Source organism: Rissa tridactyla, chromosome 7 (assembly GCF_028500815.1).
Source record: "Rissa tridactyla isolate bRisTri1 chromosome 7, bRisTri1.patW.cur.20221130, whole genome shotgun sequence".
NCBI lineage: Eukaryota > Metazoa > Chordata > Aves > Charadriiformes > Laridae > Rissa > Rissa tridactyla.
Window position 1 is genome coordinate 57009913 of NC_071472.1, and position 11193 is coordinate 57021105.

An 11193-nucleotide genomic window follows, 5' to 3' on the forward strand; every position below is an offset into this window, starting at 1 on the left:
AATGGTTTAATTGCCAAGTGGATTTGCATAGTTTCAGATCCGATAGAAAGCTTGGGTTTGCATTTAGTTTCTTATGTTTTGAGGGCTTTTTCTTCAATGTAATCATAAATATGTAGACTTGAAAATAAACCTGACCTGTCTCACTTAGGTGAAGCCATTGGTATGAATTTTCCTGTGAAGGTCCCGTACCGAAAGATCACTATCAACCCTGGCTGTGTGGTGGTGGATGGGATGCCTCCCGGCGTGACGTTTAAAGCTCCCAGTTATCTGGAAATCAGCTCGATGAGGAAGATTTTGGAATCGGCAGAGTTTATCAAATTTACCGTCATTCGGTATGTAGATTAGATTGTATGGATGTGGTGAGGACAGCCCTGCAGCGTGAATAAATGGCGGTTGGAAAGACTAGAAGCTGCAGTGCATCTTGAGATAGTGGATGACGTTGGCTCTTTTGGAAACCGTGTGTCCGGTCAAAGGAAGCCCAGACGTTCATAGCATGACTGAAGATGGTAGCTCTTTGGAGGACCTGTCCAATTTAGTATGACAAAGGGCATATTAATACTGCCCATTACAGCAAGCTGTTTCGAGTTGAAATCTATTCATATCATAGAAGAGAGTCCTCAAGCGTTGTGGGCCTTGCACTCCCATTTATCAGATCAGGGTTTGAGGTAGGGCCAGAACTTGTTGGCTCTTGGCAGCAAATAGTATGTTTGTAGTAGTATTAATATTTTTTCAGTATTTCAGTTGTGTTAAAATTCCTGAGCTAAGGTAAGCTCTTTGATAAATGTCTTTTTTCCTACAATGTATAAAAATGCAATATTATTTAATAACAATATATGTGAATTTTTTTGTATGTGTATGTTTGCATAGACATATATACACACACGTACATTCAAAGTGTATTTGTATGCATGAAGCAGAGTAGATGAAACTTTGGAATAGATGGAACTTTTGGAGTTCAGGAATTGAAAATAAAAATCTCTCACTTTATGTAACTTCTCAAATTGTGGACTGCTTCACAGGAGTCTCAAGGCTTCCATTTATCTTTAAATAGAGATAAATTTCTTAAATATATTTGACTAAGGAGTCTGAATTCTAAGCCCTTGATCATGAAGGGTTCTAACCGAAAGGCCTTCTGCTTGTTACGTTTTGTTTAACGGAGCTCTGAAGAAGAGGTGACTCCCTTGTTCGTTAGCTGTGACTGGGGGAAGGATTTAGATCTTCCTGCGTGTGTTACTGTTCCGCATGCTGGCGAACAAACCGCAGTGCCCAGGAGCTGCTGTGATGGTTCCTCCTGGTGTGTTTGGCTTTCTCTTCCTTTTTTAGCATGACCTCTGTTAGGAACCTTAGGTGAGGGAGATGCCATGCAGTATAGTTTAGGATCAGTCATTTTTTTTTAATTTTTTTTTTACAGACCATTTCCAGGACTTGTGATTAACAATCGTAAGTATTTATGAAACACTGATGGCAAATGTATTTTTGTAACTTAGCAAGATTCTTTTCCTACATTTTGGCTGAGTGGCAGAGGTGCCACAGTGGTTGAGCTCTATGTATAAATGTCTCATTAAAATTTCCTGACTAAACATGCATGTGCAATTAAATTGAGAGCAGTGTGATAAATTTACGGAACGGTGTAAGATTAGCACTAACTTTGACACAAAAATGCAAGATACTGATTTTGAATTTTTCAGCTACAGAGTCCAAAGGAGATTTAGGACCCCGACTGAGCAGCAGACTTACATGGCAGTGCCTACTTTTTGGGTTCGGATCCATCACAGTAGCAGTTAATAAGCAAGAACTTTCCAGTAGTTGCACGACCGCGTTCCTGTGAAAAAACTGGCATTCTGCTGAAACTGTAACGGTTTAGAGAGGCAGAGTGTGATTACCTGGAGTACCATGGCCAGTTTGGCCAAGTTAATGACGTTAACACTGGGGGGGAAAAAAGTCTTAGTACTTTCAGTTGCCTAAAATAATTGTGCCCTGGGTTTTGGGATCTTTTATATAAGAGGATAAACAAACTGCAAAACACTGTCATTACAGTGTTCCTTGTGTCACGTTCTGTGTGAGCCAATGTCAGATTAGAAATTCAGAGGCCAAATAACCTGCTGTCGTGGGTTTGGCCTTACCCAGCCTGAGCCTGAGTGACCCGGCGTTCGATCATCGCTGCCAGCCACCAGTATAGTCCAGTTAACATGCTGAGGTCTATGGACTGCAAGTGTGAAGTGTTCTCAGGAAGATACTAGAGGTAGTAACTCGCACTGACCTGCTCGCCAGCCCTACGCGCACCTCCTTAGGTGGCAAAGAGATCCCTTTCTAAGAGGGAACCTTCCAGGCGGATAAATGTGTAGTAGCTTTTCCAGAGAATGGAGTTAGAAATGAAAGACTCTATTAAACTGTTGTCTGTCCAGCATAACAGCATGTGTGGGGACTGAGGCTAGCTAATACGCTGAATAAGAACAACACAGATGTCTGATCATCTTCGTCCCTGGAGAGCAGATTGGTCATTGAACGGGTGGGGTTTGTGCAGTGCCCGTGTCCACTAGTTATGATCAAACCGATCTGATACTGATAGATACCAAGGTGAATGACTGAAAGGCTCTGAGCCTACTGCTCATGTAGGTACGATGCTCTGTTTTTGTTCTGAAGAACATGCGAGAACTCGCAAGGAAATTTTTGGTGCTTTCAGGCAAGACAGAGAATGTTTTTTTCTCTAATAAAAGTATTGAACTGCAGCTGAATCGCAAGTATTAGTAACCTGTTCATGTGACAAGTTTCAGGATTTGCAGAGTCAGGAAGTAAGATTGCCCTTGTGTTACGTGTCGGGACCGTTTTCATTGTGAAGTTAAACGGTGATCATGTCTCATCTTAGAGCTGATGGAAAAAACTGAAGCAGAAGCACCGCCAGCAGCACCAGCAGCAGCACCAGTACTACCAGGTGACGCAGAGCGTGGCGCGTGGCCCTGCAGAAGGGGTAGGGCATGGAGCTTGATCTTACTGCAGATGGTAGTAGTAGTCATGTCCTGGGTATGCGCAGCTCATGATGAGTGATTTTATTTTGACAGATGGTGCGCGACAGTGACTTTTATAGCTATTAAATATTAATGAATTAATAGAAAGAGGCACTGTTTCCTTCAAGCTCTGTCATTGGCGTGTTCCTTCATTTGATTTTTACAGATGATGAGTGAGCTGAAAAGAAGGATTAGCAGGGGCAGTATATAAAGTCAATTCAGTATCCATTTATTGATGTCTGCTTAACTCAAAGTACGTGTGTGTCTGCACCAGATGGATGTTCGGCCACGTTAGGTTTGCCCGTGTAGCGTGCAAGGACCTAGAATGGGGTTTTGATGGAATTTCTACCCACTGCACAGCTCTGTAACCCCAGGGAGGCTGTGTCTACACTGCACACACATCACCTCTCCTAGCCTGAGTGCAGGACTTAGTTTATGCTATAAGTAGTTAAAGTAGATGTAGTTGAGCAACTTCCTTTTAACCCAAAACAGTTTCCAAATGTTCACAGACCTTTTAAAAAATGCACGTCCCAAAGTGCTGTAGTGCGGGAAAGACTTTTGCAATTGGCTGAACAAACCGTTACTCAAAGAGACTGGGAAACTAAGAGAAAACATTCAATAAACATTTTAAGTGTAAGAGGCACTTGTATGATAGACATAAAGGTAACTGCTGGCTCCTCCGTTTCCATGGGAGGGGAGAGAAATAGCCCTTGATGGTCAGTGACCTTGCTTTAGTCTGTCTGTCCTTAACTCAAAAAGGTTAAATGGCTTGCCCAGACCATCTATAATCCATCTGCAGAAATCATTATGGAAATAAAACATTTCACCTTCTATTCTGCACTTTCCCACTCTCCCTCAAAATACGCATGCTCGCCATTGATGACAGTACTGACCAGAAGTGGTGACTCCTTGTTGAAATCAAGTTTTATATTTAATTGTTCTCAGTAAAGCAGGTCCAAATTTGGTATTCTGTGCAAGCGCACGTTGTGTTCTGCTAGGGCTTGGTGATATGTCTGCACAGGGAACCATACTCGGAAGGGAAACTGTTAGATAGTGTAATGTAATTAATATTTGGGTACTTTTTATATTTTGCTGCAGACTCTATAGAAAGTTGCACGCATTTATCTCAGACAAAGATATTTGAGTCTGATCATAAGAGAAAAAAAGGAGGCACTTTTTTTCAGGGAAAACTTAATTTCCCTAATTTTTCTTGCATATTATTGTAATTATATTCATTTGACTGTATTTTTTTTCATTTAAGAGCCAGCTGAACCAAGCCAAATAGAAGCATCTGCAGGAGGTAAGTGTTTGTCTTCAGTTATTACCAACAAATACTTTTAAGTCATTTTGAACAAAGTTGCATCTTTTTTTAAAGAGGCAGGTCAATCAAAACAACAAAGGGGCTCTTATTAGTTCCCATGAAAAATTTTCATCTGTTTTAATATCACGTTGCATCAGGTGAAAAATACTCTGGAGCAGAAGTTCTTATTCAAATAATTTTACAAAGGAGTTTTATGAATTGTTGTTCTTGGTTGGTGAGTCACGTCTATATATATAGGCTTTGAGTGACTGCTCATATCCTGAGCAATGCACCTAGTTATTCAGCGCGGTAGTTTCCACAATTTATGCAAGTAAATGATTGCCATCATCAGGAAATTTGAATGTCACATTGGCCTGAATGTACTATGAGGGTGTGTTGGGGAGGGGGAGTATTGCTCTTCAAGAAGGACAGGGAGCTGCTGGAGTGAGTCCAGCGGAGGGCTATGAAGATGATCAAGGGACTGGAGCATCTCTGTGCTGAGGAAAGGCTGAGAGCCCTGGGGCTGTTCAGCTGGAGAAAAGCAGACTGAGAGGGGATCTCATCAATGCTCAGCAACAGCTAAAGGCTGGGTGTCAGGAGGATGAGGCCAGACTCTTCTCAGTGGTGCCCAGTGATGGGACAAGGGGCAACGGGCACAAACTGGAACACGGGACATTCCATCTCATCATGAGGAAGAACTCGTCTACTGTGAGGGTGGCAGAGCCCTGGCACAGGCTGCCCCAGGGAGGTGTGGAGTCTCCATCTCTGGAGACATTCCAAACCCGCCTGGACACGTTCCTGTGCCACCTGCTCTGGGTGACCCCGCTCTGGCAGGGGGTTGGACTAGATGGTCTCCAGAGGTGCCTGCCAACCCTGACCACTCTGTGATTGACCACTCTGTTGATGAGATCAGGGGGGCTGTAGGTCTTCTACCCCCCTGTGCCTTCTGCATATGGTCTTGGAGCGTTAGGAATTCCGAACTGACCTGAGACTGGGGATCTGGTGTCTGCTGCATGCTCTGGTCCTGTAAACCTGGGCTGCCGTAGCCCAGCTGGGCAGCAGGGCCCTGGACGGGGTGGCTGCCCCTGGCGTGGCTGGCGCAGGGGACCCGAGGTGCTGTGACAGCTGGATGGGTGCTGCCTTTGTGCCAGGTGGCCCTGAGAGGGGCTCCCCGATGTGTCAGTAGCAGCTTGAGGGCACCGTAGCCAAGAGACCAGGATGGAGGCTGCTGTGCATCAGCACTTCTCATCTTAAAACTCTCCTCTTGAGCTCATTCCCTAATCCTGCTTAGATTCCCCCAAGAGAGGAAGCAGCAAATCTCAGCGCTCCCGTTCTTCCGTATCCCTCTTCCAGGGCAGTGCCCTTTCCAGTCTCCGTTGCTTCAGTTCCCTGGGCAGGTCACTGAACGCGGAGAGAAGTCAGCTCAGCCACAACTACTGTTACAAGCTCAGTTACGTGTTCACTCAGCGTTATGAGTAGGTCTTTCTCAGAACATAGATTAATCCCGTTGCAACTTTCAAGACAAAAAGCAAGTGTTAGAGTCACAGAAGAGCCGAGCTGCGGATTTTAAGCTCACAGTTACTGAAAGCTAAAACATCAAATGTCTTTATGATACCAAAGGTATGGGGGATCACTGAAATTGTTAGATGGTGGAGGAGAGAGACAGTTGTCCCTGAACACCTTCATCTGGGGGAAATCCAGCTATGGGCCTTCAAAGCGATGGCTTTGAAGAAACAGTCAAATGTGGTTTTGAATTCGTCGTCCGAAACTGGATGCAGACTCAGTTACCAGAGGGATGATCTTGAGAAAAGGCAAGCAGTTGCTAAAGAACTCAAAATCGCTTCAGCACTGGCCTGGAAGGTGTAAAATGATCATGGGGTGAAATGGCTTGGCTTTGCGGTGCTGAATTATCCTAGCCCTGAACCTCCCAAACAACTTCAGGGAAAAACAATTTCCTTCCAACATCGTATTCCCTGTTTATAAAAAGAACAAAATCAGGCTCCGGGTCATGCAGGCAGTGCTGTACCGGCACGAGATTTCTTTGATTTACCTCCAAGCGTCCCTGTGAACAAGAAAAAGCAAAGATTTTTGTAATGAAGTCTCCTGGAAATGAAAAAAAAAAATTGTATCAAAAGATGATGAATGCTTTAGCCAGCAAGATACAATTTCTTTATCTCTTTTTTTAAGCATACAATAATGCCTTTACATGTGACACTGTGCATTGAAGAAGAAAAATTAGGTAGGGTCAAAATTTGTTTCGGACAGATTGAAATATAATAATGCAAAAGCCAGTATCAAGTTGAGAAGAGAAGCAGTTCTACAGATGGGAGAAAAAATCTGAAAAATATTCAGTGCTGTGACAGCGGGAGTTTGTGCAGTGAATGGGAATTCCCTAACCGAGCCAGAAGGCGTGACTGGAGCACAAGTAGGTTCAGGTGTTGTTAGCTCCCGTCGGAAGACAGCGCCTTAAAAACTGCGAAGTGAGGGTCGTGCCTGATAGATTGGAAGTTGTGGGCTCCAGATTCCCTGCGAGCGTTGGAAGCGCTGCAGCCTGCGTCGCGTGTCCCACGAGGGGCTGGAGGAAAGAAAGGTGCCGGGGGTCGACAGAGAGGAGGGAGGAGGAGCGAAGAGCGGGACGCGCACCACAACAGAGAGATAGCTGGCGTTTTTTCACTGATTGTTTCCTTTTTGGATTAAGTTCCTTTCTTACCCAGTGAACATTTCAGATCTATAAAAAGCATTTTAAAATTTCCTGCACTTCTAATACCAATTTTTATCGCTGTTCCTTAAAAAACTAGAGTTCTCTAAGATCCCAGGCTGCTTTACATTGAAGTGAATATGGTAATTTCCACAGAATCAGATTGTTGTGAATACTTTTTTATTGATCGTTAATAATTTAAAATGATAACTGAATGCTTGTCATATTTTCATAATTTTTTGCTTATTAAGTACAACATTAGCAACAAAATTGGTTGAGAAGTTTCCTTTTCTCTTCATTCATTACTGCTTTTTCAACAGATATTAAAGAAACAGAAGAAAATTCTCAAATTAAGCAAGAACCAGACCCAACGTGGTAGACCTCATCAATACTGGGTAAAAGAATTTAGTGTTTCTTGAAGTCAACACCTGTCAAGGAATAATATTTTTATATTTTTGGGTGGGGAGAAGGGGGCTGAGATACAGGGCTGAATGCCAGAAGGTGCCAGTCCTTTACTTGTGAATTACTGTATTTGTCTCAGTTCTCCACTATTAAATGTAGGATGTTCTCACTACCTTATCCAAATACAACGTAAAGCCCCCTGCGTTCAAATTTGTGAGGCAGTCAGTCCTGGGAAGACGTGGCCTGTAAATGAAAATGGGTGATGGCAATTACGTACCTCAGGGGCAGAATAAATGAAAACTTAGGGGATTTGTGTTTACAAGGAGCTCCGGCATGGTTGTGTGAAAGAACATTGTTATTCTTGGTAAAGCCTATACATTTCCAAATTGTAATTGGACCGGAAAGCTCTTCACTATGATTGCAATATTGTCCAAGCTTGGGAGGGACCCTTGGTAAAGTGATGACAAACCAACTTCCTTTATAAGTTTGGGGTTTTTTTTCTTCTCCATTACCTTTTATTAAAAGCTTAGTTTAATTTACAATGCAAAAATGTCCAAATCTTTCTTTTATACTATTTTTAGCTTCACTTATTTTCGCAATTAACATTATAGTAGAGGTACGGAACAGTGGTAGTGATGCTGTCACGTCACCAAATGTAACCCGCACGGTTGGGACTCTCTCTGCTTCCTTCAGAGAAAATGGCAATTTGAAGCTATCGCAGCTCCGTAGTACTTTTTCCCATGTCGGTTTTTTGACAGTATTTTCCTCATTGTGTAGTGTTTGATACCTTAGCGATTTGATTGCTATCAAGTCAGATGCATTTGTTTAGCATGCTCAAGCTGTAACCTGTTTAGCTTTAGTAAGAAAAGGACATGGTATTCATCCCAGGGAAGAAAACATCTCCGTACTATTCCAGTTCTGAGGACACAGATGGGAATCGGCAAAACCAAGCTCTGGTGCTTCGTTTCTGCTGGCCTGAGTAGCCGAGAGTGACGATGCGTTTGCCCCTCACATGAAGCAGTGGCCGGGGGGGCCTGGAGCCTGCGGGCTTCACCCCTGGCACCACCCAGCTTCTTGGAGACGAGGACAGCCTTGTCCTGAGATGAACACAGCCCGGTGCACGGACTGCTGCGGGCGGCGTCGGGGTGGGGCACTGAGACGTCCAGAAATGATTTGGTGGAAGCCAGCAGGGACTGGAGTACCAACATCCCAACTGTGCCCTCAGAATCCGAAGTACAGGCACATCCTTCCTAATAAATTGGTGGAGTCTGCTTTGGAAATATTTGTCATAAAACTGAATGTGGCAGGAGAAAATAAACCAAAGGAGAACTTGATTTGTCATGGGAAGCGCTTTACCCAACGGAGGCACAAAAAGCCACGTCACTTGTCCATTGAAGGTCAGGGGAATTTTGTCTGAGCAATGGCTGCGCAATTTGGTGCTGCAGCGGTTTGGATTTTTGGATGCTTTAGGCCATCCACTGAATGTATACTAAAGCAAATCTTCGATCTAAATTCTTACAGACACCACCCCAGCACGCATTTAATCTCATATTTATTGAGAGAAATATTCCGCTTCTGCGTGCTTTCTGAATCTAGGCCTAGAGAGCTCGAAAAGGTAACACAAACTACTGATATTTGTAAGAAAATACAGGCTTACAATGAAACTAACTCACTTTTTGTAATTTTTCTTATCTAGTCAGAAGCTTCCAGTTCTGAGAAGAGCCTGCTGGGACTGTCTTGACCTGTGTAATATAACTGTATAAGAGAAGTACCTTCTATACAAATCCCTTTTGTACTTTTAGATAGAAATGTCTACTTTTTCAGCAGTTCTGTGAATTGACTTAAAGCGAAGAATGACTGTAGGTTTGGAATGGCTGGTTTTACTTTGGAATGTATTATAAGGACTAAATTTGATGGAGCAGTGCTGGGGAGATGACAGGGATTAAAATCAACAGAGACTTAGCAGAGGCTGTCTGCATTTCCCGATAAAGCTGAATTTCACTGTACCTGAATGCCTCTCAGCTTTTGTAATGAAGAAAAATTCCTGCAAGTAGTTCAGTTTGTTAGTTTTACTTGGGGGGGGGGGGGGCGGGTAGAATCATTAATTTTTGGTTCTTACTCCTTTAATGGCTTATCGGACAATAGTATCTGTATATTTGAACTAATTTTTCCTATGATATCTATCACAATTCATATGTTTTTCATAAATAAAGGATAAACTGGTTCACTTGACCGTTAGTACACGTTAATGAGATGGACTGTGAAATGGTCAGTATTTCAGTGTGTGGTTTAGGAACCAAATTCAATTAAACCCTGTTACAGTTTGTTCCGTTAATTCCAAGTAGCAAATGCATGTTTTATCAGAATACCTCGTGGTTTATATACGGTGGGCCTGGTCTTGCAGTCCTAACGTAGGCAAAACTCGCATGGACCTCTGAGGGCGCTTTTCTTCCCTTCGTCTAGAACTAGTTTCGGAACGTATGCTACAAGCTGCTCTAAGTCCTACCGTGTCAAAAGTTAAGTCCTCTCTAGTCCTGGTTATGCCCCACATGATGTGAGAGACTCATGTTCACATTTTTTTTTAAGTTTCATAAACGGTAAGAGATGTAAAGTTCTGGCTATATGATAATCTCTATAGAGAAGATACAGATGAATGTAAAGGTTTCTCTTTTATTGGCATGAGTTTGGGATGACTGCGTTATGCACAAATGGTAAACCTGATTCCCTGATTAAGAAATAAAGACTTTTCTGATGGTTTTCATGACTGTCCATGCAGTATATGTTTACATGTTTTGCAACAGATTAAGTTCTAGAGGTAACTCTGTAGGCAGGTAGAACATGCTGGAGCACAGTTACTCGTTCCAGCGAAGGAAGTAAGTTCCTTCGGACAGAAATCCAGCGCTGGGTGGGTGAGGTTGTTGTATCTTCAAGGAAAATTTTGAAGCCTTCAATTCAATGGGATACAGCGTCTGTTCCTTGGGAGCAGCTTGAAATTGGGCAGAGGAATTGAGAGCAGCGCGCGCTCTCTCATTCTGGAGGCAGGGGAGGGCGGTAGGACGTGTGTTTGCGTTTCCACAACAGCTACGTGCAGTTCTAGGTGCTCCCACTTAAATATTGGGAGCTCGTGCTCTCGGTGTCAGCAGCAGCAGGGTTAGCTCCACGCCGAGTCATTTTGAAAACGCTCGTCCCAGTGGTACCTTCCAGCTCTCCAGATGGACACGGGTGGTGACCGATGCAGTGCTGCCTTCCTGCCTCGGCCAACAGCCCCTGTCCCGGTCCCATGGGAACGAGCCCCGTGACTTTACTTACCTGTTAACTCTCAGCTGTGTGGGGCCCGACGTGTTTCACTGCTGATTCCTGTAATAGACGTGCTCAGTTAACGTACCTCCATAAACAGGTTGTTATCAGGGCAACGGCCAGTTCCGCGATTGCTGCTAGGAATATTTAGAATGGGGAAATGACTTAATGCAGCTTTCCCTGGGTTTTCAGCCGGCTCTCCACTTCCCCTTTTGAAAAAGCAGAAGGCTGGTCAATCCCTTCTTCGCCCTCAGCTATCTTTAGGAGGCCCTTTTTGCACAGCTGCCTGCCCAGCGAGGCCGCATATTGCTGATGGAGTCGTTAGCGCTCGCTCCAAATGAGGGTGAGGCATCAGAGGAAAAGAACTGTGAAAATAAGTAATTCCAATCCCGTTTATACCAGCAGAGTGTGAACATCCCGCGGACGTATCGTGCACTTTGCGTGCAGGAGCTGAAAGAAAAACAAAGTGAAACTAGAGGCAGTGGTTTTTG

General features: G+C 43.7%; 1 protein-coding gene across 12 annotated transcripts in view; it reads left to right on the forward strand.

The window, feature by feature from the left end:
- GTF2I (general transcription factor IIi) overlaps positions 1 to 10162 on the forward strand; it is a 77189-nt gene extending 67027 nt beyond the window's left edge. For 9 of the 12 annotated variants that reach the window (XM_054208376.1, XM_054208380.1, XM_054208375.1 and 6 more), the window contains 6 exons: positions 149 to 332; positions 1412 to 1440; positions 2867 to 2968; positions 4267 to 4305; positions 7324 to 7398; positions 9102 to 10162. In XM_054208376.1, the coding sequence (XP_054064351.1) occupies positions 149 to 332; positions 1412 to 1440; positions 2867 to 2968; positions 4267 to 4305; positions 7324 to 7382 (413 nt within the window). In that variant the 3' untranslated portion in view covers positions 7383 to 7398; positions 9102 to 10162. The other 3 variants (XM_054208374.1, XM_054208381.1, XM_054208370.1) reach the window with 2 other exon arrangements.
- Positions 10163 to 11193: the final 1031 nt, after the last annotated feature.